Below are 27,717 nucleotides of genomic sequence, written 5' to 3'. Positions count from 1 at the left end.
CCAAAGACCACAGAGTGGGTGGAATAGGCGGACCTTTCACCCAGGCGAGCGAGACTTCTTAACTAACAGGCCTTGCAGCTCTTTCAGTCATTGAAATTCCACTTTCTCTGCTGTAGATAGTGCATCATAAAGCACGACTTCGGTGACAGCCAGCCAGGGTGGAAGTAACTGCATCAGCTACAGGTCCTGGTTTGCTTGCTGTGATGTTAGCCTCGACATTAACATGATGAAGACATTGAGAAGCAGTAATTGATGTGATAGCAAGATGAAGATACGTAGATAGATAGATAGATAGATAGATAGATAGATAGATAGATAGATAGATAGATGTGTGTGCGTGTGTGTGTGTGTGTGTGTGTGTGTGTGTGTGTGTGTGTTGTGTGTATGTATGTGTCTTGAAAGGGAGACATCGGTATTGTTAATAAAAGTATAAATCACGTAAGTATAGACCACAACAGTGAGGTCCAAAGTGCTGGCCCGAATTCTGAATCACATGAGAATATTGCACAAATAGAGGCTTCTAGGTTCTTATCCCACGAAACTAACTGGGCCAGTGATGTGTAGTCATGAGTCCTGAGGTCTCCTATGTGGGTTGAATATGGACACCAATCCTTTCCTCCTCTTCTTGTATTCGTTCACCTTATTTCACAAAGGTTTTGGGGAAGAAAATCTGACTTAACAGCAAGCTGTGTGTGTGTGTGTGTGTGTGTGTGTGTGTGTGTGTGTGTGACAACTAAGATCTATTGATAGATTGGATAGATGGATAGATAGATAGATAGATAGATAGATAGATAGATAGATAGATATTTGTTGGACATCATGATGTATGGCTGTAATCCCAGTTAAGTGGATTGTTGAGGCAGGAGGATCATAATTTCTATGCTTGATTAACTTACATAGCACATTCAAGGCCAACCTGGGTAATACAGACTCATCTTAAAGTAAAAAATCAAAGAAAATGGCTAAGGCTGTAGACTTTTTGCCTACCTTTCATTAAGAGTCTAGCAACACACACACACACACACACATACACACACACACACACACACACACACACGAAAGAGAGAGAGAGACAGAGGGAAGAGACAGAGCGAGAGATAAAGACAGAGACAAAGAGAGACAGAGACAGAAACAGTTGAGTCTATGGATGGTGGATGTGGCTACTGCCTGAGTAATTCATTTACATTAACCCAAACAAGGAATGTAAATGTCCCCCAGTCCATATTCACCACACTCTGTATCCTTCCCATAGTCTAGACCACATATGGACTTTGTTGAACCATCAATCTATAGAGAGACATGGAGAAGACAGCTTTACCCTTGGTAGCACAGATCTAAATCTACCCAGACCATGCTACCCAGGGGTGGGGGGTGCAGAGGCAGGAGAGCTGTAAGTTCAGAGTCAGCCTGGTTCAGAATGAATTCATTGGCAGCACGAGCAGCTTAGTGAGACCCTGTGTTAAAATTGAACATAAGAGGGCTGATGATGTAGCGCAGTGATGTAGCACTTGCATACAAGGCACAGGCCCTGGATCAGTGCCCAGTGCTGGGGGTGGTGGTATGGGCATTACCAGAACAATAAAGCACCTTGTATTGGACCTGAAGGAAGCCAGCTCTTATGACTCAGGCTGTCATTCAGAAGAGAGAGAATTTCACATTTTGCTAGAATGAGCAAAAGACAATTATTAGAGAAGCCTCTTCCCTTAAGAGCCTTTTTACCCTGGCCTTTCCTTCTAGGCTTTGCCAGTGCATGTGGGCAGCACTTCAGGCACTTCTTTAGCTATGGAATATTCAGAAGATGCTGTCTACCCCACAGGGTTTTGTTGGATTGAAAACAAACACTGAAATGTTTGAAGAGCCCAGGTGGCCTCTCAGACACGAGGCAGGAGGCAGCGCAGCTACGGCAAACTGAGTCTGCTTGGGGGAAATGTTCAGATAAAGTAGAATATAAAGACTCTGAAATGTCTAGAGGTGACAGGTGGAGGCCTTTCATGTAAAGTCAAGAGGAGAGGAGGGTCCTTTGCACAAGAAGAGAGATGAGAGTAAGCTGGGTCAGGCTGGAGCAGCCGGTCTTTACAGTGCCTTTCCAGTCTCCAGCTTTATAATTCAGAAATTCATGACCTGGGGTCAAGCACATGCAAGAGGTGCATGGTCACAGCCAAGAGATCATACACTGAAATCATCATTCACTAATATGCTGGGACCCTACTCCTATTTAAGTGCACCTAGACATTAGTGACAGTTGGAATACTGGAACTGTTAAGACCATGTCATAGCAAGATGAGCTAACACCGGTTAGCTCAGCTCAGTGTGTTCTCGATAGCCCTGTTATAAAATCGCCTGGTTGACTTGGCTCCCTGGTTCTCCTGCAGGGTCATTAATGCCAGCATGTGGATAGGATAGTGATGTCCAATTCCCAGTGCTTTCTTGCAATGCTGTGGTATCTCGTGGAGGGATGTCACCCTTGGCCCTGAGCCAAATCCCAAGTTGATTTACAGTATTATTCTTTTATGGCGAAGATTTTTCTCTGGCTGTAATTTCCAACTAGGCTTTTACTTCTTTTTTTAACCCCCAAACTACTTGGTAACACGGTGACTTTCACCTCTAGCCACTCCCCAGCTGGCTGCTTTCCAGGGGTGGAGGGATGAATGAATCCTTTTGTGTAGTGGTTTTTGTAACTCAGCGAAGGACTTACAGCCTTGCTAAGGGTGAGAGGTGAGCAGCTTGCACACGGTGCATACGACTCGTCCATATCAGGAATATATTGAAGGCAACGTTGTGGGTGGCAGCTAAGCTAAGTCATTAGAACCCCTACCTGCCACCCCCAAGCACCCTGTGTCCTGGCTTCTAATTCAACAAGGAACTATTGTTGGTCAGCTCTCTAGAGAGAGAGAGACTGTGGGATGGCCCAGTGGGTAAAGGTGCTTGCGGCCAAACATGAAGACCCAAGCTTGATCCCTAAGACTCCTAATGGTGGAACTCAAGAGTCCGACTCTGGCAAGTTGTCTTCTGACCATGCTCACTGTGACACACACACAAACCACACACGCACACACACACACACATACACACACACAAACCACACACATACATACACACATACACACACAAACCACACATGTACACACACACACACATGCATGCACATATATGCAATGTTATAAAAATGAGACGAACTTGTTGTTGTAAAAATATAAGAATAAAAATGTATCGGTGTCTTTTATTCCACTAGGTCCGCACAGCGGTGCCTAAGATGTCTGCTAGATATCTTGGTGGAAACACATCCCCACTCCTCGGTGACCCAGTGTCTCTTGCTGCCACACACTTTCCTATACTCAAACCCTCACATAAAAGAACACACAACACAATAATCTTTGACCCAATTGGTAAGATGTAATTGCCCACTTAAACATACAAAGCCTGGTACCATCCATCCCTTAGGAACATTGATAACAACCTGTAAATACACAGAGCAGAATCTTAACATCACCTGCCATGGCTTCTCCCCCTCTCTCTCTCCTGTCTCTTCTTCTCTGTCCTATTCTCCTCATCTTCCTTCAAACTTCTCTCCTGCCCATCCTTCCTTCTCCAATGACAGGCCTCCTTCTATCCTGTACCTGCCCCTCACCTGTACTTTACAAATTCAATGGGGAAAAGGTTCTGGTGAAGTCACCTGGTTCCTGAGTACATGACTAGGCAGCTGTCCTTGGGGCAGTGGAATTAGCATCAAAATACAGATAAGTTCAGGGCAAAGCCCAACACAAACTTTATATTGCCTTAACTGGAAAGTAATGTATATGAGTGCATGTATATATGTTTTCTAAGAATTTCTAAGAATTGGAGGATTTTTCTTTCTTTCTTTCTTTCTTTTTTTTTTTTTTTTTCTGGAGCTGGGGACCGAACCCAGGGCCTTGCGCTTGCTAGGCAAGTGCTCTACCACTGAGATAAATCCCCAACCCCTTGGAGGATTTTTCTTACATAGCTATACTATATATGTATATAATATAATATATAACATAAACTATATAATATAATATATAACATATATAACTATATAACATATAGTATATAACATATAATATATAATATATAATACATATGTGTGTATGTTATATTTTCCCAATGATCCTGTCAGACTTTGTCATCTTTAATCCTGAATTTTTACTTTGTTCGAAATAGACAAGATTCAAGAAAGTCACCGAAAACCAAAGAGCAGGATCTTTCTAGGTTTTTAGTATTGTTTTGTTTCAGGATTTATTTTATAGCTTTATTTTTTTTAGCTTTATTTTCTCTCTTACCTAAAATTAGGGGAAAAAAATACTGTGCTAAAATTTATACAAAGAGTAAGACCTGCCTTTCAGCTGTGTCTCTTTGCTGCCAGGGCCATTATTTCTCAGTGCTCCATGGTTGCCACCACTGCCCCTCTGCAGTATTTTAAGCCGCTCCCTCTTTAAAAGTCCTGAAGTAGCTGTGAGTGTGTGGACCTGAGTGTGCAGTGATGCCTCAGATGGGATCAGAGGACAACTGGGAAGGGTCACTGCTCCTGCCGTGTAGGTGCTGAGGGTCATGGCAGATGGTGCCTCTTCCCACTGAGCTGTCTCACCAGCTCAGGAGTGTTGTTGTTCGTGCTAATCATCCAAACAGAAACTTTGCTCCCGTTTATCTGTGGTGACTTACCACCCTGTCCCCCAACCCACACAACAGCGATTGGACTTTCTTCCTGTATAAACTCTCCTGGTCTGTCTTCTCATGGTAGTGAGGTTCTTTGGGTTTTGTGTTGGCCTCCTTTGCTGAGTTTGACGTCCTCAAGTTTCATGCATTTTGTAGCAGCTTTCAGAATTCTCTTTCTCTCCCTGGCTGATCGAGAGTCTATGGTATGCTTGTGTTACATTTTGCTTGTCCATACAGTTATTAATGAGCATTTGGCCCTTCTCCACCCTTTGGTTCTATGTAGGATGTTGCTGTGGACATCAGTGTGGTGGTTTGAATGAGAATGGCCCCCAGAGGCTCATACATGCGTCTCCCAGTTGGTGGAATGTTTAGGAACAATTAGGAGGTGTGGACTGGCTAGAGGAAGTGTGTCACTGGGGATGGGGTTTGAGGTTTCAAAAGCCCATGCCAGGCCCAGTCGCTCCCCTACACCCCTTCCTACAGTTACTGTTCCAGCATCATGCCCACCTGCTGGGTGACACGCTACCCATAAGGATCATGGACTGACCCTCTGAAACTATAATCAAGCTCCCAATTAAGTGCTTTCTTTTATAAGCTGCCATGGTCAATAGAATGGTGACTAAGATAATTGGGATAATTGGGATATATATATCCCAATTTTATATATCCCAATTATATATATATATACACACACACACACACACATATATATATGTGTGTGTGTGTGTGTGTGTGTGTGTGTGTGTGTGTGTGTCTAGGCTCTCATTTTTTGGGGGGGGGTGGTTACAGGTAGGAATTGTCTTTCTGGATCACATGGTAAATTCTCCTTCTTTTTGGAGGAATTGCCACACTGTTTTCAAAAGTACTTTTTTTTTTTTCTTACAGCAAGTCATGATCATTAAGACCTCAAATGTTTTGTTTTGTTTTTCACAGAAGCAATAGCCAGCTCCCTTTCCCTTTGGCCTTGGATAGCAACAGCTTCTAGCCATTTAATTCGCCTGGAGAATCTTAATACCATGCCCAGGTGTCACCAGCCAGTTAGCAAGCTTGCTCAGTGGTCATTTGCTAAGCACACAGTTCAACTGGCAATACCAGAAGTGGTTAGGACGTAATGTACGCAAAGAGGATAGAGTAATGTACTGCAGAGGATAGAGTCTGGAATGGATGGGCAACATTGGTTAACTGGGCCAAGGAAGACAGCTGCTCATAGACCAGATTACCTTTATCATGCTAATGTGTAGAAAGAAACACAGAAACAAGTGGCTTTCTATCCAGGAGGAACCAGCATGCTCACATCCATTGGCCTGGTTTAGAGACAAGAGAAAGGCTCGGGCAGCAAAGGCTAAAATATAATGGGAATCTGACAGGTCTAGTCTGCTTTTTTGTGGTGTGTGTGTGTGTGTGTGTGTGTGTGTGTGTGTGTGTGTGTGTGTATGTATGTGTGTATGTGCATGTGATGTGTGTATGTGATGTGTGTGATGTGTGTATATGATGTGTGTGTATGTGTGTGATGTGTGTATATGATGTGTGTATGTGTGTGATGTGTGTGTATGTGATGTGTGTGTATGTGTGTGTATGTGTGTATATATGTGTATGTGTGTGGTGAATGTGATGTGTATGTGTGTGATGGGTGTGTGTGTGCACGCACAAGAGTGCATGCACATGTCCATGTGTACACCTTCACATGGAGGCCAGTGATCAGCCTTTAACATGTTCATTGATCATGTCCCCTTTCTAAGTGGTCTCTCAGTGAACCTGCTATCTATTCAGCTAGGCTGACTGGCTAGTGAACTCCTGAAATCCTCCTGTCTCTACCCTCGGACCATAGTTACAGATGCATGCCACCAGACCCAATGTCTCACAAGAGTCCTAGAGATCTGAACTCAGATCCTCAAGTTTGCAGGACGGGACCTTTACTGCTGGGACTCCCTCATTAAAGCCTTTTGTGGCGTCTTGAGCATAAGAAGAGACTAGCAGACTAGTGAGGAAAAGCATCAGGTTAATTTCCCATGCGTCTTCTCTTAGACTTCATTGACATAGTGACAAGGGAGGAAGAAGTGGCACCAAGAGGGTTTGGAGGTAGCTTCGAAGCGGAGAGTCCATGGTGAGGTGTGATAAGAAGCTTTTCTAGACAGTTCTGGAGGGAAATCATGAATCCAACAGATGAATACATTTAAAAAAGTGTCATGGGTCCTCGTTAACCACTCGAACGATTAAAGGTTTGGGAGTCTGCCCCTCTAAACATGCTCTAAAGGCTCAGCTTATTTAGCTCAGAGAGAGGAAACATGCATAGTGAGGGGGGCTCCATGTCACCCCTCAGGAGCAGGAGCAGAAGGAATAGACTCTGAGTGGTGAGGAGCAACTGTTTCCTGTTTCTGCTAAGGACAGGAGAAGAGCGGAGTTAGCAGAGTTAAGGTTGCCAAGTGGCTTTGAGAAGGTGAGAACTGACTCCTCTAAGCTGTGCTGAGCACCAGGCCTACTGTGACACAAGTGCTTCCATTCACGCACATAGAAATGTAGTGAGGGTAAACGGTTGGCCAGTATGTATTTGAGTCATCCATTTGATTAATGTCATGAGGTTCTTGTCTTAGGTGAGACTGGCTATTATGTATATATGTGTGTGTGTATAGATAGAATCATGTACATGTATCATAAATATATATATATATAAATCACATTTATTAAATGTTTAATTTTACACAGGAGATTTTAATCATATAAGTTGTTCTATCATAGTGTTAAATAATTATATAAAATGCAATTTATATATGATTAATTCAACGATGAAAACGAGACTTTGTTCTGGGCAGTATCCCTAAGTACTAATTGTATGAAAATGAGTAAGCAAAACAGTTAGTCAATAGCACAGAAAATATGCAAATTACCACACGACAATACACTGCTACAGCAAACCCACTAAGAGAAAAATTCAAACCGGAAGGATGAGTTCTGAGCATGCTCTGAGCTGTTGGCCAACAAGGGGAGTGGGTGAAATTTTCTTCCCTCTGTGTTTTTATCCTTCTTATTCCACTTTGCACACATTGTGTTCTTTATTCTCAGTTGGATACATTGTATCTTAATCGCCCAGGACAGGCTCTTATCCCTAGAGACTCAACAGATGCTGTGCTGTGTCTTTAGTATTTATGCCGGCCTCCACTATGTAGTATGCATTCTGTCTGCATCAAGATTTATTATAATCTTGTTCAAAGATTTCTGCTTGATTATTGAATTCTTTCTACTCTATGAGAAAGGGTCGTGACCCCACAGTCCCACTCTGACTGTCATGACAAAGTGGGAAAATGGCTCTAGGCTGGGGAGGGCTTTGAATCCTTTCTGATTTTCCATTTGCTTAATCTACTTTACAAGAATCTTTGGAGGATTAAATTAAACTAAATAGTGTGTGTTAAGCCCAGAGCTCGTTGTACTCAGCCCTCAAGTCGCAGGCATTGGTTTTCTTTAACTGGTCAAAAGAACTTCTTGCCTGTTGCAGGATTGTGATTACCCTACATTCTTCCCCTTAGTGGGGTCTGTCCACTGCGGGGGTCTGTGGAGTAAGTTTATCTAAAGTTCATGAGGGCACCAGAGCATGGTCATGTATTGTGCGGTTTCTTTCTTCCCTTCCCTTTCTTTCCTTTCCTCTCCCTTTCTCCTTCCCTTCCTTTCTTTTTCTTTTCTTCTCTTCTCCATCCTTTCTCCTCCCCTTCCTCTTTGTCCTTCCTTCCCCATCTTCTTTATTGCTTTATTTCCTTTTATAGCATCCTTCCTGCTTCCTTCCTTCCCTTTCTCCCTTCCTCTTTCCTTCTTTCTTTGTCCCTCCTTCCCCCTCTTAGTCCTCCCTCCTTCTCCACCCCTCCCCCTTTCTTCTTTCTTTATGTTGAGACTCTAACTCAGGGTCTTGTGGATGCTAGGCAAACCCTCTCCCTGTAAAGTACTGACCACCTCTGCTATTTTCTTCTCCATACTTTGTCCATCCTGGGGTTGAATCTACACCAACCCCAAATATTCCTGGAAGCATTTGTTGCCATATCATCTGAAACAAACTGTGGATGTTGGGGGGAAATGCAGAAGCACCTAGTGGGAAGGTAACATGATTTGGTCTTACAGTTTACTAGGGAACGGATATATCTACCGGGTGTCTAGAGAGTCATTACTAGTTCTTGACACATTGGAGTACTACACTTTGAAATGATGTCAAGTTGGTGTCATGGCCCTGTGACCCAGAGAAGCTTATGAATTTACTGGAGAGATCAAGTGTGAAACACCCTCAAAATTAGATTGAGTACCAGGGAGACCTGTATAAAACCACTCTGGCCTAAGCCCCTAAGTACTAGTACTGCTGAAAGCCAATCCACTGGGGTGGACTTTGGATTCGCTAGAGCTCTTAGAGACTCAGGGTCATAGTTTAGTTCACAAAATGTGATTGTTTTAAAATAGGTAGAAAACATCTCTGATATACCCTTCCCATTGAAACCTGAGAGCATCCTTTCATAGTGCCCCCCTTATCTTCCTGAAGTCCTGGTATTCAGGCCAACATGTTTTTTTAGACTCTCATTGGCACACTGTGCCAGACTGCTCCTGCCTGAATCCTTCTGAGATGACACGATGGGGATTTCATCATAAATCACAAGTCACACTGAGAGTCAAAATCCCAGCCAGAGGTTTACTTCCAAAAACAGGACTTGTTTTAATACCAGCAGACTTGGGAAACAGGGATAAGACCTTTCTCTCTCTATTAGAAGATTTATAATCCAGACACTTAGGAAGGAGGGAGTGGGTCTTCTGAACTGTACCCTCATCTCCCTGATCCCCAAACTAAAGAAGTAAGGAGACAGAGCAACAAAGTCACAGAATTCATGGTGGGTTCTCAAAGAGCTTCTGTTAGCTAAGTAAAACAATGGCTGTCACTTTTCTTTCAATGTCAGAGTATGGTGGCTGTCATCTTTATCAGGACGCACAATGGATCGAGTAGTTGTACTTTTCAAAGCAAAGGCCTGGTGTTATGTTCTCATGCACCTGACCATAGTTGTTGGATGGCGGTGCACGAGTCCAGACTGGAAGCCCAGTGTCAATAATGACTTGGAATAACGAGTGGATTAGGTTTGGCCATCAGCAGCCATCTGAGCGTTTCTCCTGCTCTTTCTCTCTCCAGATCCTTAAATCCAAAGACCTAACATCTCCAACCCAGCGCTACATTGATAGCAAGGTTGTGAAAACCAGAGCCGAGGGGGAATGGCTCTCCTTCGACGTGACAGACGCCGTGCACGAGTGGCTTCACCACAAAGGTTACAAAGAACCTTCTTTCTCTCTCCCTAGTTGTAGCCACAACAGCTTGTGAGTTGTCTGCAGACATGGACACTTGTACAAATGACTCCCTTAACTTAATGTTTTCCAGACAGGAACCTGGGATTTAAAATAAGTTTACACTGCCCCTGCTGTACCTTCATACCGTCTAATAATTACATCATCCCAAATAAGAGCCAAGAGCTGGAGGCGAGATTCGCAGGTAACCGAAGCTCGGTTCTTACAGTGAGAATCTCTTCCGGGGTGGGAGGGGAAGTGTGGTAAACTCAGTTTGCATGTGAAAGTGGCATTGTTTGGTGAGGTGCGGGACCTCTTATTTATTTGGGCAGTAGTTTACTTAGCAGTGGATAGAAGAAAGTAGGAAGTGGGCCTGGAAGGATGGCTCAATGGTTAAGCTCTGAGCTCAGTTTCCAGAACCCACACCAGAGAGCTCGGAGCTGCTTATAGTTCCTGCTCCAGGGGAATCAGATGACTCCTTTTTGGCCTCTTAGGGCACCTGTACTCCAATGCGCACACCGATGCATATAACTAAAAAATTAAAATAACAATATTTTCTTTTAAGTGGAAAGGATTGGGAGAAAAGAGTAGACTCCAGGTTTCCCCTGCTTCATTCCTAGTGATGAAGCTGGCTAGTTAACTCTGTGGACTATCCGTCAGTTAAGCCCTTTTCTCTTCTCTTAAGCGAATCGACTTCCTATCTGCCGAGATTAGTAGACAGCAAGGATGCAAGGGAATCCACTTCTAGTCCCTCAAGCAGCATTTCAAGCCTCAGCAAATAAATGCTTTTCACCCAAGAAAAGAGCTGCCTCACATCTCAGCTTCTGGAACTCTCCCTCCAGGTGTTGAGACACAGCGTCCGCCTTTTGCTAGCTCACACCTATTATTGCAAGCGGCTTCCCTACTAGATTTCTGTAGCAGCTAGTAAACGCAGAACGGGACCTCTATTTCCCCTGCCTGTCTTTAAGTTGATCTCATCAAAATCCAGAGTAAATAAGGATGCCAAGGGCCCAAGTCACTTGGCTTGTTAGGCGGTGAATTATTGGCTGAGGAGGTAAAGGAGAAGCTCGTGCCCACACTGTGCCGTGGCATCTGCCTTCATTCCCTTGTAACCCCACCTGAGACCTCCATCCACTTTTAGAAATCCTCAGTGGCCCTTGGTCATGGGAAAACACCCCCAGAGGTGTAGAGATTTATTCCGGTCTCTAGCCCAGCCATGATTCTCCTGAGTGGAGATTAAACGCTTAGACTGGCGGTCTCTCGCGCATGCTTTGGGGAGCTCAGGCTTCTAAATCTCAGATGGAATGAGAAAAGTGTTGAGGATGCCATAAAATAAATGAAAAAGCTCTTTTTGCACGGCTTCCCAAAATAGCATTAGGTAAGGGTGACTCCTGTTTCACCTAAACCTAGTCCACGGCCATTCAGCTAAGCCTCGGTTTACGCTCATTAGGGAAGTCTTCTGAGTGGAGCATTCTCAGGAAGAGAGGGCACCAGCAGGCGACAAGGCATGCTCTATGGCCGAGTGTTCTGTTGCTGAGAGCTTGCACACAGCCCACACTGAGGATGGACTAAAATAAACTGCCTAGGTTGCCCTTGGACCATAGGTCAAAGACTTCTTGTGTAGTGACTTTTCCCAGTAAAAGCCCTGTCTTCAACACAGGGCCACCTTTGGACAAGAGGCCCATTCAGATATGTTCCTTGTCACTTGTGGGAGGCCCGCTGTGCCGTATCTGTTTCTGTGGGGAATGATGGTAGCCAGGCAATGCAGCTGTGGTTGGTAATCATCGGTGCTATTTGTGGCCATATACAGGGGTGGTGGTGTCTATATTATATAAATATTACTGCTTATATTTGACAAAGGTAAAGCTAAATGTTTATTACCCAAATGCATTTTTTTCAAGGTATCGATGGCACCTCCACATATGCCAGTGGTGATCAGAAAACTATAAAGTCCACTAGGAAAAAAAGCAGTGGGAAGACCCCGCATCTCCTGCTAATGTTGTTGCCCTCCTACAGACTGGAGTCCCAGCAGTCCAGCCGGCGACGGAAGCGGGCTTTGGATGCCGCCTATTGCTTTAGGTAAAGACAGGAAAAGAGAAGCAAGTGTTTGAGTCTGCTGGCTCTTGCCTTGCCTCTGCTTTCTCTCCCATACATTGACTTGAACCGAAGTCATTGCTCAAAGCCAGGCATATAGGACAGTCGAGCTTTGAATCTTGTAACAACATTCTCCCCAAGGACTTTCTGAAAATACTTTTTTTTTATTAAAATGTAATTATAGTACACGATTTACCCCCTTCATCCCCTCCTTTTTGTCCTATGTTCCCTCCCAAATTCATGGCCTCTTTTTTAAATTATTATTTTCTGTATGTGTGTACATATACATACATATACACATACACACATATGCATATATATGTATGTATGTATAACATAGATAAATATATGTGCAACATATATGTAAATAAATCTATAAACGCAACCCTCTGACTGTTTACTGCTGCTTATTTATATATGTTTTAAGGCTGACCACTTTGTGTTGCCACTTAGGGGTTGCATTCCTGGGGAAGGCTAATTCTCCATCTGTAGGTCTTCATCGGGGATTGGGACCCTGTGACATTTACTCCATCCTGGTTGGCATGTCAACTGGTGTTGATTGTCTTTGCTCAGGCCTTGTTTAAGCAGCCACACTGTTGAGGTTTCCTGAGGACTTTCAACAGTTCTCTTCTGTGCTGTGGCCCTTAGCTTTCTAGTGTGAACTAGGTACAAAGGGAGAAATTTAGGTGTGTTGGGGTCCTTTCTCCATGGCTTGGGTTCTGGTAAGTTCTCATAGTTCTCTGCCCACAAAGCAACATAAGTTCCCTTGAGATTTTGGCTAGGTCAATAAGACATGCCATGCCTTGAAGTTCACCCTGGGGATCTCTTTCTGAGTTACAGAAATAGCACAAGAAGGTAGATGGCCATACCTTGAGCTGCAGGTTCTGTCATGAAGGAGAGAGCTATGCAAGAAATTGTTTGCCAATTTACCTGAATCTGTGAAGCGGGGGATGTATGGTGTTCTGTTCCTTGTAGGGGGAGGACTCTCTTTTTGGGAATTTGTGGATCAGAGTCAGGGTCCTCTTTGAGAGGGGTTCACCACATCATAGGTCACAAATGGAGAGGGACATTTCAGTTGCCAGAGACAGCGACTATGGCTGCAAGACTCCATATTTCTTGAACTCTGATTCATTCCTTGATCTAGTAACAGATGGTAAAACATAGGATATATTCTCAAAGGAAAATGCCTCCGGGGGTCTCTGAAAATATGTTTCATTTTATCCATTGCATTGACAATCCAGTCATAGAGTCTAGATGTGCTGCAGATGTTCTGTAGGAAAGACTCTGCCCCTTTCAACTGCCTTCCTGCTTATGTGCATTGGGAGGCATATATTGATTTCCCACGTCACGGACAAGATGGTCAGAGTACAGAATACACAAGGGAAAGCAGTCCAGGGACCCACAGTATCTCACTGTTGACGTGATGTGAGATTATAAGTCATCATGACCAGTCTCATGGTGCTCGAGGTTAATGGAATAAGTGAATGGGTCATTTTTCTGGTATTGGGTGAGTTGTATGAAAAAAATCAACCCCCAAATCCCCTCTGCTCTTTCTTTCAACAGGAATGTGCAGGATAATTGCTGCCTTCGCCCTCTTTACATTGATTTTAAGAGGGATCTTGGATGGAAATGGATCCATGAACCCAAAGGATACAATGCTAACTTCTGTGCTGGGGCATGCCCTTATCTGTGGAGTTCAGACACACAACACACCAAAGTAAGTATCTAGATTGTTGGTTTCTCCTGTTCTTGCCTCTGTCAATGATGGCAGCGGCGGCGGCGGCGGCGGCGGCGGCGGCGGCGGCGGCGGCGGCGGCGGCGGCGGTGGTGGTGATGATGATGATGACGATGACGATGACGATGATGATAATGATGCCAAACTCAACAGTTGTTGCAAAATACAACAAACTATATATTTAAGATGAATATCTTCTTTTGTCGTTGCTTGCCACTTCTTTTTCCTTTGATACAGGATCTCATTGTGTACCCCTGGCTGTCCTGGAACTCACTATGTAGACCAGCTGGCCTTGACTCTATGGCAGTCCTCCTGCTCGTGTTTGTCAAGTGTTGGGATTACAGGCGTGTGCTACCACATCTCTCTCTCAGTCTTTCCGACTAGGACCCAGAGTGAATGTATAGCTAAGTCTTTTATCAAGTTACTTTAATGAGGACAGAGGGCTAACTCAGCAAGAAAGTCAACATCAGATGCCATGTTTCCCCGACCCAGATGAGCACAAATTTTTTTTCCACATACTAATATATTCTCTATGAGGTTCGTTTTTGTGGCTCACGACAGGAATTTAAAGATGGGAAGGTCTTCTGAAAGGGTCTTGTTCAATCAGAATTTCTCTACAAACAATGAAATCAGGATGTAGATACTGTGGCTGCCTAACCAGAGATAAAAACAAATCTGTGGTGATGCAGACTTTGGACTGCAGCCCTGCTTGCTTTCTAACCCAGTTCCCGTCACTCCATCTCTCCGAGCTTAATTCCTAAAATGTGGCTGTAAGTAGAGGTTTCTGTTCTGCTCTTTATGCCTCTGTAAATCTCCTTATTAAAGAGGCATTAGAAACATTGCCTTCCCTGCAGGGTAGGAAAATGGATCTGCTGCCAGAGAGATCACATGGGGCTGCATTCAAGAGTTGAGGGTTATCAATTATTTTAGACAATCTGTGTTATAAAAATGGGTCCTTTCTGCTTATGAAAAATTATGTATTAGTAAACACGAGGTTTATTTATTCATAAGTGCCTGCCTGGACTGGAATTGAAACGGACAAACATGGCTTCCCCTCCTCCACTCATCTTCCCAGTGCCCCTGTAGGCTTGGCACTCAGGGGTGACCACGTGCTTGGCCATGTGAGGGAAGCTGGCTCATGCCTGTCCCTTTGTCTAAGCTCTCTCTGGCCAGCCTGATTCATCTAGACTGTAGCAGCAGCAGTAGCTGTAATGCAGGCAGGGCCTGGTTGCCAAGTCGGAACGTAATTCTCCTCCCTGATACACAGAGGGAGTGTGTGAAGGCTGAGACCTGGCTTGTTTTTCAAGGAGAAGGAAGAATAACTGTCATGGTCACAAATATGTGGTTTGGACAGTTCCCCAAGAAGCCAGGGGTAGCCTAATAAAGTAGGCAGTGTGGCTGTGCTCAACACGTCTCTTGTCCTTGGTTGAAAACATCCCAGGGAATCTCGAGGAAAAGGTCACTTGTTTGACTAACACATTAATGGCATCCTTGGAAATGTCTCTGTCATCCCTGGGTGACCTAACACTTCCATCAGTAAGAGCCAGGCACCCCTGTGGCGGAGAATGGGATAAAGCTGCAGAGCTATATGCTATGCTTTCTCTTCTGTTTGTAGGGCTGCTATTTAGTTCTTGAAATTAGTCTTCCCCATGTAGCGTGAGGAATGTTAATGGAGGGGTCAGATACTACGATTGCTCTAAGCAATGCATAAGAAAGCAAGCAACTGTGACCAGAAGTTAATGGTTTGGGGTGAGGAGGAAGCTAATACACATCTGAAATTCTAGAACTCAAGAGGCCGAGACAGGAAGATTGTGAGTTTAAGGCCAACCTGGGCTGTACAGTGAGTTCAAGGTCAGCCTGATCTATTATATAGTGTAGGCAACAAAGGAAGGCTCCTCCTCTAAGTGAAACGAAAGGAAGAATGGGTGTGGCTTTCAGGTTGCTTTTTCCGCCATTCTTATCACCTCTGTGACTATGACGTCATGGTAACTAAATGGATTGTTTTAAGTGAGAAGGTAAGTGGCATCTCATTGGCCCATGAAGTCACGTGGCTGAAGGTACGTGCCTGATTGGCCCGTGAAGACACGTGGCTGAAGACACGTGACTGACAGATCTCCTGCTTCAGACAGATATGCTTTCTATACTTCAGGGCAGATTACAGTTCTTATGAAGATTTCAGTGGACTTTTTTATTCCTAGTTATCATTTTATCTTCTAGCATAGAGTCATAGACTGTCCAAACAAGATTTCCGGACTTTTAAGACATAGACAAAGTGAACAGAGTCCCTGAGTCCAAAGAGCTCTTAACTAAAGTGGCAATGTAAAATGGGTACCCAACCTTCGTTCCGAATTTACATAGGAAAAAAAAATAGCAGGAGGCCTGAGGCCTTTGTATAGCAAAGGCCAGTAGACTTATTGAAAAAAATTAGGAAGATCTGCTACCTGAACAATTTGGTCAGGTCTGTCTTTTTATGGAGTTGTTTGTTTAATGTGTACACAAAGAACAAAACTCAACTTGTGGGGAAATTTTAAATTTGCCATTGCCAAGGACACAAGCCAATCTGACCATAATTTGGAGGTAACAAAAAGTAGTAATGGACAAATTATAATTGTGTCCTCAGCGGCCCTGAGCTAGGGAAATGGCTTAGTCATTAAAATCGGACGGGCATGAGAGCCTACGTTCAGTTTCCACCAACTACATAAAAGCCAGATATGACATTGTACTCCTATAATGACAAGTGTAGAAATAATGTCAAAGCTGTAAGGGTGGAGACAGGAGCATCCCTGGAGTTGGCTGACACAGCCAATCTAGTCAAATCAAGAAGCTACAGGTTCAGTGAGAGACTGACCGGAACTAAAATGACTAAACAAATAATGAGGTGGAGAGAGACTGAGGAAGACACACACCGTCAACCTCTGGCTCCTGCTTGCAGGTACACAAACATGCACATGCACACAAAAATTAAAAACAAAACTAACCACTTTCTTGCGTGTGCTTCTCTGTGCTGTGTCACGCAGGTCCTCAGCCTGTACAACACCATAAACCCCGAAGCTTCTGCTTCCCCTTGCTGTGTGTCCCAGGATCTGGAACCACTGACCATCCTCTACTACATTGGCAATACGCCCAAGATCGAACAACTTTCCAACATGATCGTCAAGTCTTGTAAATGCAGCTAAAGTCCTCGGGAAAGCCAGGATGAAAATCACGGTGACAATGACGTATGACGACAATGACGATGATAATGTTCGTGACGTGAGGGAGTTTTGATTCATCAGTGTTGAAAAAAAAATTGGAGGAAAAAAAAATCGGTACTAGTTCAAACACTTTGCAAGCTTGTGTTCTGTTTGTTAAAACTGGCATCTGGGATTACAGCAACAACAGCCACAAAAATGGAAGGCGTTAGTCTGCATCTCACCTACTTCCTGAGAGACACAAAAAGAAAACATCTTTTTTTTTTTAAAGGAAAAAATAAACACTGGAAGAATTTGTTAGTGTTAATTATGTGAAAGAAAAAACAAAACAAAACAGGAAAATCCGTTCAGTGGAGTTGTATGTATTGTTTCCACCCCATTCTTCACCCCACGCCTCTCTTGTTTCCTCTGTATTGCTCTGCAATGGGCGCCCTCCCCATCCCTTCCTCTGAGTTAACAGTGGGTTATTTATTGTGTTACTATATAATGAACCTTTCATTGCCCTTGGAAAATAAAACAGGTGTATAAGTGGAGACCAAATACTTTGCCACAAACTCATGGATGGCTTAAGGAATTTGGACTCAAATAAGCCAGGGGGAAGGAGGTCATACTGGATGACCCCCTGTGAGCCGTTATAGAACTGAGCAAGTCTGAGAAAAAAAATCAAAGCCCCAGAAAACATGTGCTGTGCACTGCCTGCCGAAGCTTCATGAGCAGCCATCTGTCCAGAAGGCCTGTTAACAAGAAAACTTGGAATCAGTGGGAATCTGGAAGATTGGTTTTTTTTCCTTCTAATTGTAAATGGTTCTTTGCCAGTTTAAGCAAGCCGGTGAAATGGTGACCTGCTTGGATGTGTATTGTCAGACTTTTGACCGTGAAGTGGCTGTTGATCTACAATACAGGTTTTTTTTTCCCTTTGTCTTGGTATACGTAATTACATGGATATTATTAAAATAGACGGGTCTAGAAGCCAGCATGATGAAAACACACTGCAAATCTGTTTTACAAACTATTAAATCGAAACAGTAACTACTTTACATGTAATGTGTAGATCTTACCACATTTTTAAATATTCTGTAATAATGATTATGATTTAGATTGAACTTAAATTTGAACTCTCTCTCTTTTTTTAATGATCATTCAGACTGTATGTTTGCCTCCTTTAGCTGGCCAGTACCTTTGAATAAAACCCCTAGATTTTGACTTGCACTACAAATTCAAGTTTTTAATACTGTCTTCTCTGCCTGTATTTTATGTATTGTCCATTTTCCCCATACCCCCAGTTCCTTCTAGTTTCCAAAAGACAAAAAAAAAAGAAAAAAAAAGAAAAAAAGAAAGAAAACAAAAATAAAAAACAAAGCCCAAAAAGATAGGTTTGAGTTCCAGTGTACCCCATCTTTTTTTGCGTCAGTATGAGTCAGGTTGGCTGGTAAGCGGTGCTTCTCCTGGGAAAATGGAGCCTGGTCAACACAGAGGACTGAGCACAAATGTAGTTTTGGAAAGGGTTTCAGAATCTGAACTCAGAGTCTCCGTGACTGGGCTAGGAAAAGTTTCTCTAGGTCATATATTTATAGACCCTTTTTGCTGTTCAAAAGCAAACAGTTCAAAGGAAGCATCTTTTTCTTTAATTGGGCTTTTGGTATTCATAGGGAGTATGAAAAGGTTGAGTTTTTCAAAGGGGGAGAAAAGTCCAGCCAGCATTCATCATTTTGTTTGTAATTTCATTCATTATTTTCGTGATATTACTGAGGTTCAGGTGTTGAAAGACATTCTTTGCAGGGTGACAAAAAAAAAAAAAAGGCACAAACCAAAATCACCCTTGTCAAACCATTCTTCCAAGCAAGCATGCTCTACCCGAGGTCAGCCTCCATTTGAAGTTGTTGGATCTCTCTGTTGTGGGGCCTGACAGTAGGTTTTACAGGGTGGGTGTCCTTGTCACATAGCTTCAAAATATAAACCGGTCCATGACACGATGGACTATTTGTGGTCTTCCCCCAAAGGGCAGCACAGTGAGGTGTGAATGCAAAGAGAATTTCTTTGATCGTGGACACACTTCTCTGAAGAGCTTTCCTCGGAATTCACTAAGACGGAGAATGGAATTTTCCAGCCAGAAGACAGACAGAGCAAGCACTGGTGAACGGCCTCCGTGTTGGGTGCAGCACAACCCCAGATCTGCACCTCAGCTCCTATTTCCCCCTTCCATGTTTCTGTTGTTTCTGTATAACTCCTCACCAGCCCTTATTTCTGCAGATACTTTCCTCTCGGATAAAATGACATTTATGTTCTGTATGATTTGTCTCTCCTTCTGAATGCACTGACTGCTAGTTTAAGGGTTCTTGAATCTATTTTACGTTTAAGTCTGTGGGTTCTACAGGTCTTTCTTTCCAGTTAGTAAGTATTGCCACGGGAGGGGTGGTGGTAGGGAGGGGGAGGGAGGTGTTAGCATATGGGTGGGGCAGCGGATTGTATGTGTTAAGCAACAGTACAATTTTATGGTTGGCATGGATTTTAAAGAATGGGTTATAAGAGCAGATGTTACATGTTTTGATGACCAATTGCGCTGTATTTTTAACACGATGCATGTCTGGTTTTGTGGTGCTCTAGTGGTAAATAAATTATTTCAGTTACACGTTGCTGTGTTCTTCCTGTCAAAGAGTGGTTCTTGAGACTGGAAGTCCTGTGTGATGTAGTAAGGTGACAGTGACTCTGGGACCAGCCTGCTTCAAACCGTCCACTAGGCGTTTATCACACAGCTGTTCACTTTCCCAATACCACACTACGACTCCTGAGCCAGGACGTAGCAACCAAGAATGTAGCAAAGACTGTGCTGGCTTTTTATTTTCTCATTTATTGCTATTTGGTAATTGTTTGGAGTTCAGTTTCCACCCAGCTTGACTGTCTACCAGAAAAAAAGAAAGAAAGAAAGAAGCAGAGATATTTGGGCCATGATTTGGCTCTCTGGTTCTATGTTCTGCCAATCCCAGGGCCAAGAGTACCGGTCTAGACAGGATCCCCTGTCGCCCTATAATTCGGATAGTTAGTGAGCCAGCCAGATATAACAAAAGCCACATGCACTTTGGGGTCGCTGCTTGAGAGTAGCTACTCCTGTCTGCTTTACCCATAGCACTGCACAGACGTGCACACATAGTCTTGAATCTCCTTGGTTCATACTTAGAGGATCCCGATTCTCAAGGGAGTTGCCAGCCTCTTAAGAAGGAGAATTTACGAGAGAGTAGATGTGACCTGGGCTAGTCATTTCGCTTTGTCTAATGCAAGAACTTCGCTTGTGCCCACTGTGTTGTCCCCGTGTCACAGAAAGAAGCCCTCAGTGGGAGGAGACGAGAGAATGGGCGCCTTTCACGTCACCGCCTTACTTGCCGCTGCCATCACATCCTGTCAGGTCTTAAGGGAAGGACATGTTCCACTCTAACCTGAGTCCAGGGCTCTGTGTAGAGTGAGCCAGCCAAAGGCTGTCACCGATCCCAGATCATATCGCGGTTATTGTTGGGGAAAATCAAAGCGTGTGTACAGGTCTAGCAATGGGAAAAGCTCCCAGCAGCCCCCAAACATGAGGAAGCTTCCCATACAACCCTTTAGTGCTCTTCCTCCTCCTCCTCCTCCTCCTCCTCCTCCTCCTCCTTACCGCTACCATCACCATCATCATCATCTCTCTAGCTCTCTCTTCTTCTTTCTGGTGGTGGTACTGGGGACTGTACACTAATCAAATGCAGTAAGGCTGAGTCACACTCCCAGCTGTTTCTTTACCTTCCCAGAATGTCTGATCTGCACGCCTGCCAACTGTTGAATAGCCATGAGGGGAGCTCGGTTGTAACTCAATGTTGAGCAGCCATTGTGATAGCCTTATGCCTCTTCTGTGTCGGGTCATGGCGGGCAGTCTTTGTGGTAATGAACTCATGTCCAGACTGTAGCTTATGGCCATCTTGGTACTAAATCTGAAACTCTCCAGACCTATATTTCTCATCAGCCACCAGCTGCTCCCGAGAAGATCTTAGTTCTATAGGCTACCTTTTGATGACATATTGAAAACTGACTAGTTGAATGACCTCCATCACGTGGCAAGACTGACTGTGGTCCCTTCTCTCAAGAGACTTGCTCTTCTTGCCTTTGATGTAGACATAGTTTTTAAGGGTTTACTTTACTTTTAATTATTTGTATGTGTGTGTCACCTACACTTGAGAATGATGTGTCTGCACAGGCCAGAAGAGGGTGTTGGACCTCCTGAGACTGATAATCTAAGGGAATTTGGGTCCTCTATAAGAGCAGTTTGCTTTCTTACCACTCGGCAGTCTCTCTAGTCCTGAAATACATTTTATATAACGCCATGCTATGGGACAGTGAATGGGGACACAATGGATTGATTACTTCCCTCTAAACTCTCCAGGTTGCAATGGAGGGTCTAGGACACTACCGTCCAATGTATGAGTTGCATATGGTACCTGGGAAATTATTAAACTATAGCCAAACTGACCTGAGACAGGCTACAGGTTTAAAATGCCCAGACAAATTCTAAATTTAAAATTTTAAGCTTTCTCAATATAATAGTTTTTATAGTTATTACATGTCTAAATATGCTTGGATATTCGTGAGTTTAAATAAAGCATGTGGTTAAAATGCTTTAACCACACCTGTTTTTCTTTAAAATTATTTTACATGGTTACTAAACTTTTTTTTTATTTTGAGTTGAGTTCTGTTCCATAAATGAGTTCTGGTGTGGAATCATCTTTTCTGGGAGGTGGGATCTCCCTATGTATCCCGGGCTGCCTCGGCCTTGCAGTGTTGGGATTTCAGGTGTGTAGCACCTCCCTAGCACGGCTGTGGAATTTGAAAGCAGCAGTTTGGAAACAAAAGCTAAGCTATTCCCACAAACTGCAGTATCAGCCTCTGTTGTTGTAATTCATGTGGTATTGAACTATGTGAGGACCTACTGGGTGAAAGTGCAGTCTTGGTCAGTCACCCTTTGTGAAATGTGACACATCTATATGGAAGAACCTACCAGCAAGTCCTCAGTGACAAAGGTCTGAAGGGAAATATGGCCATTTTATAAGTTTCACTGTCCAAGTCCCTGTGGTTGCCTACTAACACCCGAGTGGGACAGTTCAACCTCTCCTGGACACATTAAGCTATTGAACCAAATGCTTTCAACCCATAAAGGCTACATTAATATTCCAGTGGCAATCTCTTCTACTTTGCTTAAGGGAAAAACAAAAACCCAAATAGTTACTGTGTTTACTTGTGTCACTGGTCATGGAAGGACATTGATTTTCCAGGAAAGAAGTTATGCGGCCTGGCTCTAACCATTGGATCTTGTAGGGGCAGAGTTGGATTTTCTATTCCTGAGGTAGTTCTCCCCAAGTTACATATTTCCTTCATAAAAATTAAAGCTAGGGACAGAGAAGGTGTACAAAGACAGGAGAAGGCAGGAGACATGGGCTGCAAAATCATCCTGGCAAATACGCATCTTTAGTAACTGATTCCGTCATTCCTATCAAAGAAGGTGACTGCACTTCCAGCAAAACCCGGCTTCATCCTTCCATCGCTCATCCCAAAAGCTGCATGCTCTGTTCTCTATTGCCTCCTGAGGCTCCTCAGCCACCGTACCCACAAGAGGCTATGAAACTGGAGTGGTGATTATTACAAGCATTGGACCATAGTATTCATGAATCATCTGCCATTTATTTATCTATCCTGTTATCTGTGTAAACTTATCACCAATCATTTATGTAAATATCTATTTTCTATCTCTATCAAATAGCTTCCTTCTAGCTCTGGGTATCATCTGTCATTTATGAATCATCTCTACGATACCCAGTACCACCTCTATCATCTAGCTATCAGGCATATATTCTATCTATCTATCTATTATCTATCTATCTATCTATCTATCTATCTATCTATCTATCTATCTATTACCTATCTGTCTATTATCTATCTATCTATTATCTATTTTCTATCTATCTATCTATCTATCTATCTATCTATCTATCTATCTATCTATCTATCTATCTTTGTGGGAGAATGCAAACAAAAGATTTTCCAGTGACCTTATCTTTAAAAGATTGCTTTAGGCCTCTCCCTACATGAGTCTTTATTTCCCTGAAATTCTTTGTAGTTGATTTTTTTTTTTGTTTTATTTCAGCAAGTAATGGCTGTTTGTAGGAGAGTTGACTGTGTTCCTGTAATTGGGTAGGAACCTCATAAAAGGAACAGAATGTACCAAGGGACAGTTTGTGTTGTATGATCAGAACTAGGGAAATGATCCACCCAAAGAGAATAGGCATAATTAAACAGAGAAAAAAAGCCCAGTGTAAAGAGAAAGGCCCAATATAATGTCTCAGGATGTCTCCCCCAGAGAAGGACTCCTCTCTGCAGCAGATGCCAGTGCAACTGTAAGAACACAGATGTGTCACTCAGTTCACAGTACCAAGCTCCTGTTAGCTCTGGTGACAGAAAGCCTTTCCATAGGCCCAGGGGTCCACTCCGAATCACATAGCAGATTGCCCAGTCTCAGGATGTTGGGAGCAAACAAGCTACGAAGTTATGCAATCCAATACTGCTCTGAAGGCAATGTGAAGTCATGCAGCTTGGCTGCATCTCAAGTATGGGTGGAACACAAGTTTCTTCACTTGAAACAAAATTAAACAGAAAACTGAGCGGAGGTTTCAACCAAACGGCAGTGCTGGATCAAGTTTCCCATTGTCATGTGTGCGTGTCTTCCCCTTGCTCGTGGCCTGGCGTTTGCCTGAACCTTAGCTTGCATTCAGATTCTGACAAAGGGGACACAGAAAGAAGCTGGTGGAGAAGCCTTGAGGAGCTTTAAGGAGGCCCAGCAACCTCTGGGATTTATTTTCTTGTTATAGATCTGACAGTCTATTATGAAGATATTATGTAATAAAGACATCTTCATTACTATAAGAAGTGTGGAAAAATACACACACACATGTATCCACATGCATAGTTATAATATATACATATGTGTATGTTCATATATTATAAATACATATGTGGATGTGTTGATGTCCTTAAGGGTACAGAATAAGAAATAATTACCACCCCAGGATTCTAAAATTGATAGCAATGTATTCAACTTCCTTTCTAGAACCTGGACTACTGAGACAAAGGCAGGTCTCCCAGCAGGTCAGAAGCGGAAAAGTGGAATAGACAAAGGGAGGGGGACAACAAAGGGAGAAGAGATTCCGAGATCCTATTATGTGACCAGCATCTTTAATGAAGACTATGATGTCTACTCGGAGTGTGGTGATACATGCCTGTAACCCAAGCATTCAGTAAGGTGGTGCAGATTATATTACCATAGGTTCAAGACCAGCCTGGTGCACATACTGAGTTTCAAGCCAGTCGCAACTGCTGAGTGAGACGCTGTCTCAAACAGCAAGCAAGCAAAACCAGGATCAAAGCAGGAAGACAAGTGTAGAAAGGCAAACAGAACAAATGGGCCAATGAGGTTTACTGTCAAACAGGAGAGCCAGGGCGGAGCCCAGCTGTACACTGTTTCCAGGAGGACTCTGGAAGAGAAATGCTTGCAGGAAATGGTTCTAGTCCTGCCTCTGCCCTGATGTCCTGGGTCAAGGGATTGCCACATCCTTCTTCCTCAGAGAACAGAGCATACCTGCTGTGTGCTTCTGGTTTCGGACACTTGCTTATCTAATATAGGTTCCTGGTCCTGTTTTTGGGGGGGTGTGCAAGAGAGATGGTTCAGTGGTTAAGAGGACTGGCTACTCTTCCACAGGACCCAGGGTAGATTCCCGGTAGCATCGTGGTGGCTCACAACTACCTGTAACTCCAGTTCCAGTTCTGACAGCTTCTTCTGGTCCCCACGGGTACTGCAAACATGTGATGCTCAAAAATACAAGCAGACAGAATACTTATACACATAGAAATAAACAGATAGATATGTAGATAATAGATTGATAGGTCAACAAATAGATTTATTTATCCATTATAAATTATAGGTATAAATAAATTAATTATATAAACGATATTAAAGATACATTAGTTAAATCGATGAGAAGCATAGCTCAGGCTGCAATGCTGCTTTGCAACTGATGCCTCCGTGACACCATCAGTAAAGAGAAACAGTGAACAAGATGGTGAGCTGTTCTCTCTGCTCGCCCTTCCTGCACTGACAGAGATCTCTAACCCCATGAGCTGGGATCATCTCCTCCTTTAAATTATTTTTCTCAGGTGTCTGGCCACAGCAGTGCAGAAGCTAACTGGCTTGTTCCTCCTCGTTATCTGAGAGCATCCAGGTCCTACTGACCCCAGTTCCCTACGCACTTGTGATGCTTCACTTCTTTTTCAGAAAGAAAATGCATCTTTCTGTCCCATCAGTTACACTCCCCTGGTCTCCATGTCAGAAACACTGTTCAGGGGAGATGGACGTGTAGGGGCTTCACCTGTACCTCATATGTACCCGCATTAACGTGGGTGGTACCAGCTTGTCCTGAGGTCCATAGTGTAAAAAAGGGGGGTCATAAAGAAGGGGTTAAGTGTTTGTAACATCTAGGAGGAGGACAAATTACTGCAGCTTCAGGGAAGCTCCTGGACTCACGATTTTCAAAGTTGGCCGCCAAAGCTCCCCCTGCCTACTCACCTTACATAAGGTTGACACTCCTCTCATTACGGAGGAACCCTCTTGAGACAATGATGGAAGCCCTCTGTACTAGGGTTAGGTCATGAAAGATAATCATATAGTTGTCACCAGCTTCTCTTGTGCTGCTCATTTGAGGAAACGGGCCATTGCACCGTAGGAAGCTCAAGCCATGTGAAGAAACCATATTTTATGACTCAAGGCAGCAGGCCTAGCTAAGGTCCAAGCTGACGGTCAGGTCAACACTGAATCAGTAAATGAAGAAGGCTTCCCATGCTCCCATCGCACCCACTGACTTCCTCAAACTGCTCAAAGGGCGTCTGGCAGAATCACCTACTAAGACCTGCGGAAGGCATAAAGACCAAGAGTTATCGTTGTAGAAGGGTTTGCTCTGTTTTTGTGTTTTGTTTTTTTTTTCTGTATGTGTAGGTAAAGGACAACTCGTGACAGGCGGGTCACTTCTTCCACAACATGGGTCCCTGGGATCGAACTCTAGTTGTCAAGTTTGGTGGCAAGCACCCTTTCCTCTGAGCCATCCCTCCAGCCCCGTGAGCAAAGAGTCCATTTCCCAACAAGTCAATATTCTATAGCTCTCTGGGTTAGAAGGACAGGGTATACAATCACCTCTGTCCATGGAACTCAGAGCTGCTGAGGAGCAGAACGGTTATTTCCAAAGGAGCTCCTGGAATAATATTTCTGCATTTAAAAAAAATGGGCTTTTCCAACCTCCTAATGACCAGATAGTTCTGCTGGCAATGAGTAAATACCAGGGCTAATTATACTGCATCGTTACCCAGTCTCCTGAAAACATTACAGCTGTGGAAGGGGCATGATCCTCACTGCCTGGCTCAGGTTTATGTTTCTACCCGTGGTCACTGATCTCAGTCCAGGGTTCATAGTAGTTGGTAGTCCTCAGGATGGCTTTGGGCTTCTCCAGTCTACCCCAGTCCTTCTGAGATAATGTGGAACAATGGGAAGCAGAACTTACAATAAAGGTAAATATGTGGGGTGTCTGTGTGTGTGTGTGTGTGTGTGTGTACATATACATATACATCATTCGCATATGCATTCCAAGCAAATCTTACTCAGTCCAGTGTCACAAAACATACTTACATAAATGGGATCATTTCACTGAGAAAGGATTTCCCAAGACTACAAGTATTTGAAAGACTCTCAAGACTTTGAAGCAGAAGATGGATACTCATAATTCCTCATACTTTAGGAGTCTCATGATCATTTGTCCAAGAACATCAGACATCTTGGATTCATTTTTAAAGTAGGGGATGCTTGTATGCCTGCCTAGCTCTCCAAATGCAAGGTTGCAGGTCTCTAAAGGATGCCCTTTTGCCTCCATCTCATTCCCTAATGGGAGCCTGGCCGGATCTCTTGGGGAAAATGTCAACTATCAATCACGAGATGTTTAGAAGCTCATACTCTGCTCTTTTCCCAAAAAGATGCACCCTAGGACAAAACAATTTCTTCACATGATGGCGCCAGAAAAAGACTGGAATGGAGGTTTGACGAGCAGGGCCGTCTGGGAGTCATCATCACAACGAGACATTTCCTGTGGCCCTTTGTTTGGTGTGGGAATTCTCATGCTAGCTTCTCATGAAGAGAGACCTTCCTTCCCCTGGGGGCAGTTATTAACTGCCCCTCCGCAGCTGAGGGAAAGTTCTGGTTTTGTGATTAGTCAGCTCAATCTCAAAACCTGGCTAATTTTACTTCCCAAATGAAACAGATTCATTGACAAGCTTAGGATCCCCAAATATGGTGTTAAATGAGGATTATTTCTGTAAAAAGAAGAAAGGTATCTGAATCTGTGACATATGAAATGATCTCTGAGCTCCTTTGCTGTAGTGTTTGGTCCAAATGTGTGTCCTTCTACCCATGTCTAGCTGTCTGTTGAAGATGGCAGTAAAGGAAGGAAGGGGTTGGTCCATCTGAAGAGCTCGGTTTTCATTGCTTAGCTTGCCCACCAGAACCAGAGGACCACCATCAATCTCCAAAGAAAACAGACCTTAGGTGAACATATGAGAATTCAAGGTTAAGTTCACAATATGTGGTACAGAGTAGGTGCTCAACGCATGCCAGTGTCTTTTCTT

The 27,717-nt window shown here is 43.6% G+C and overlaps 1 protein-coding gene across 2 annotated transcripts in view; it reads left to right on the top strand.

The window, feature by feature from the left end:
* The window catches only part of Tgfb2 (transforming growth factor, beta 2), a 100,953-nt gene extending 81,330 nt beyond the window's left edge, over positions 1 to 19,623 (top strand). For both annotated transcript variants that reach the window (NM_001433917.1, NM_031131.3), the window contains 5 exons: positions 9,821 to 9,953; positions 10,064 to 10,174; positions 11,871 to 12,048; positions 13,627 to 13,780; positions 16,816 to 19,623. In NM_001433917.1, the coding sequence (NP_001420846.1) occupies positions 9,821 to 9,953; positions 10,064 to 10,174; positions 11,871 to 12,048; positions 13,627 to 13,780; positions 16,816 to 16,974 (735 nt within the window). In that variant the 3' untranslated portion in view covers positions 16,975 to 19,623. The remainder of the gene's footprint in view (positions 1 to 9,820; positions 9,954 to 10,063; positions 10,175 to 11,870; positions 12,049 to 13,626; positions 13,781 to 16,815) is intronic.
* The last annotated feature ends 8,094 nt before the right edge of the window (positions 19,624 to 27,717 follow it).

This window comes from Rattus norvegicus, chromosome 13 (assembly GCF_021556685.1).
Source record: "Rattus norvegicus strain SHRSP/BbbUtx chromosome 13, alternate assembly SHRSP_T2T, whole genome shotgun sequence".
NCBI lineage: Eukaryota > Metazoa > Chordata > Mammalia > Rodentia > Muridae > Rattus > Rattus norvegicus.
This window is presented reverse-complemented; position numbering and strand designations above follow the sequence as displayed.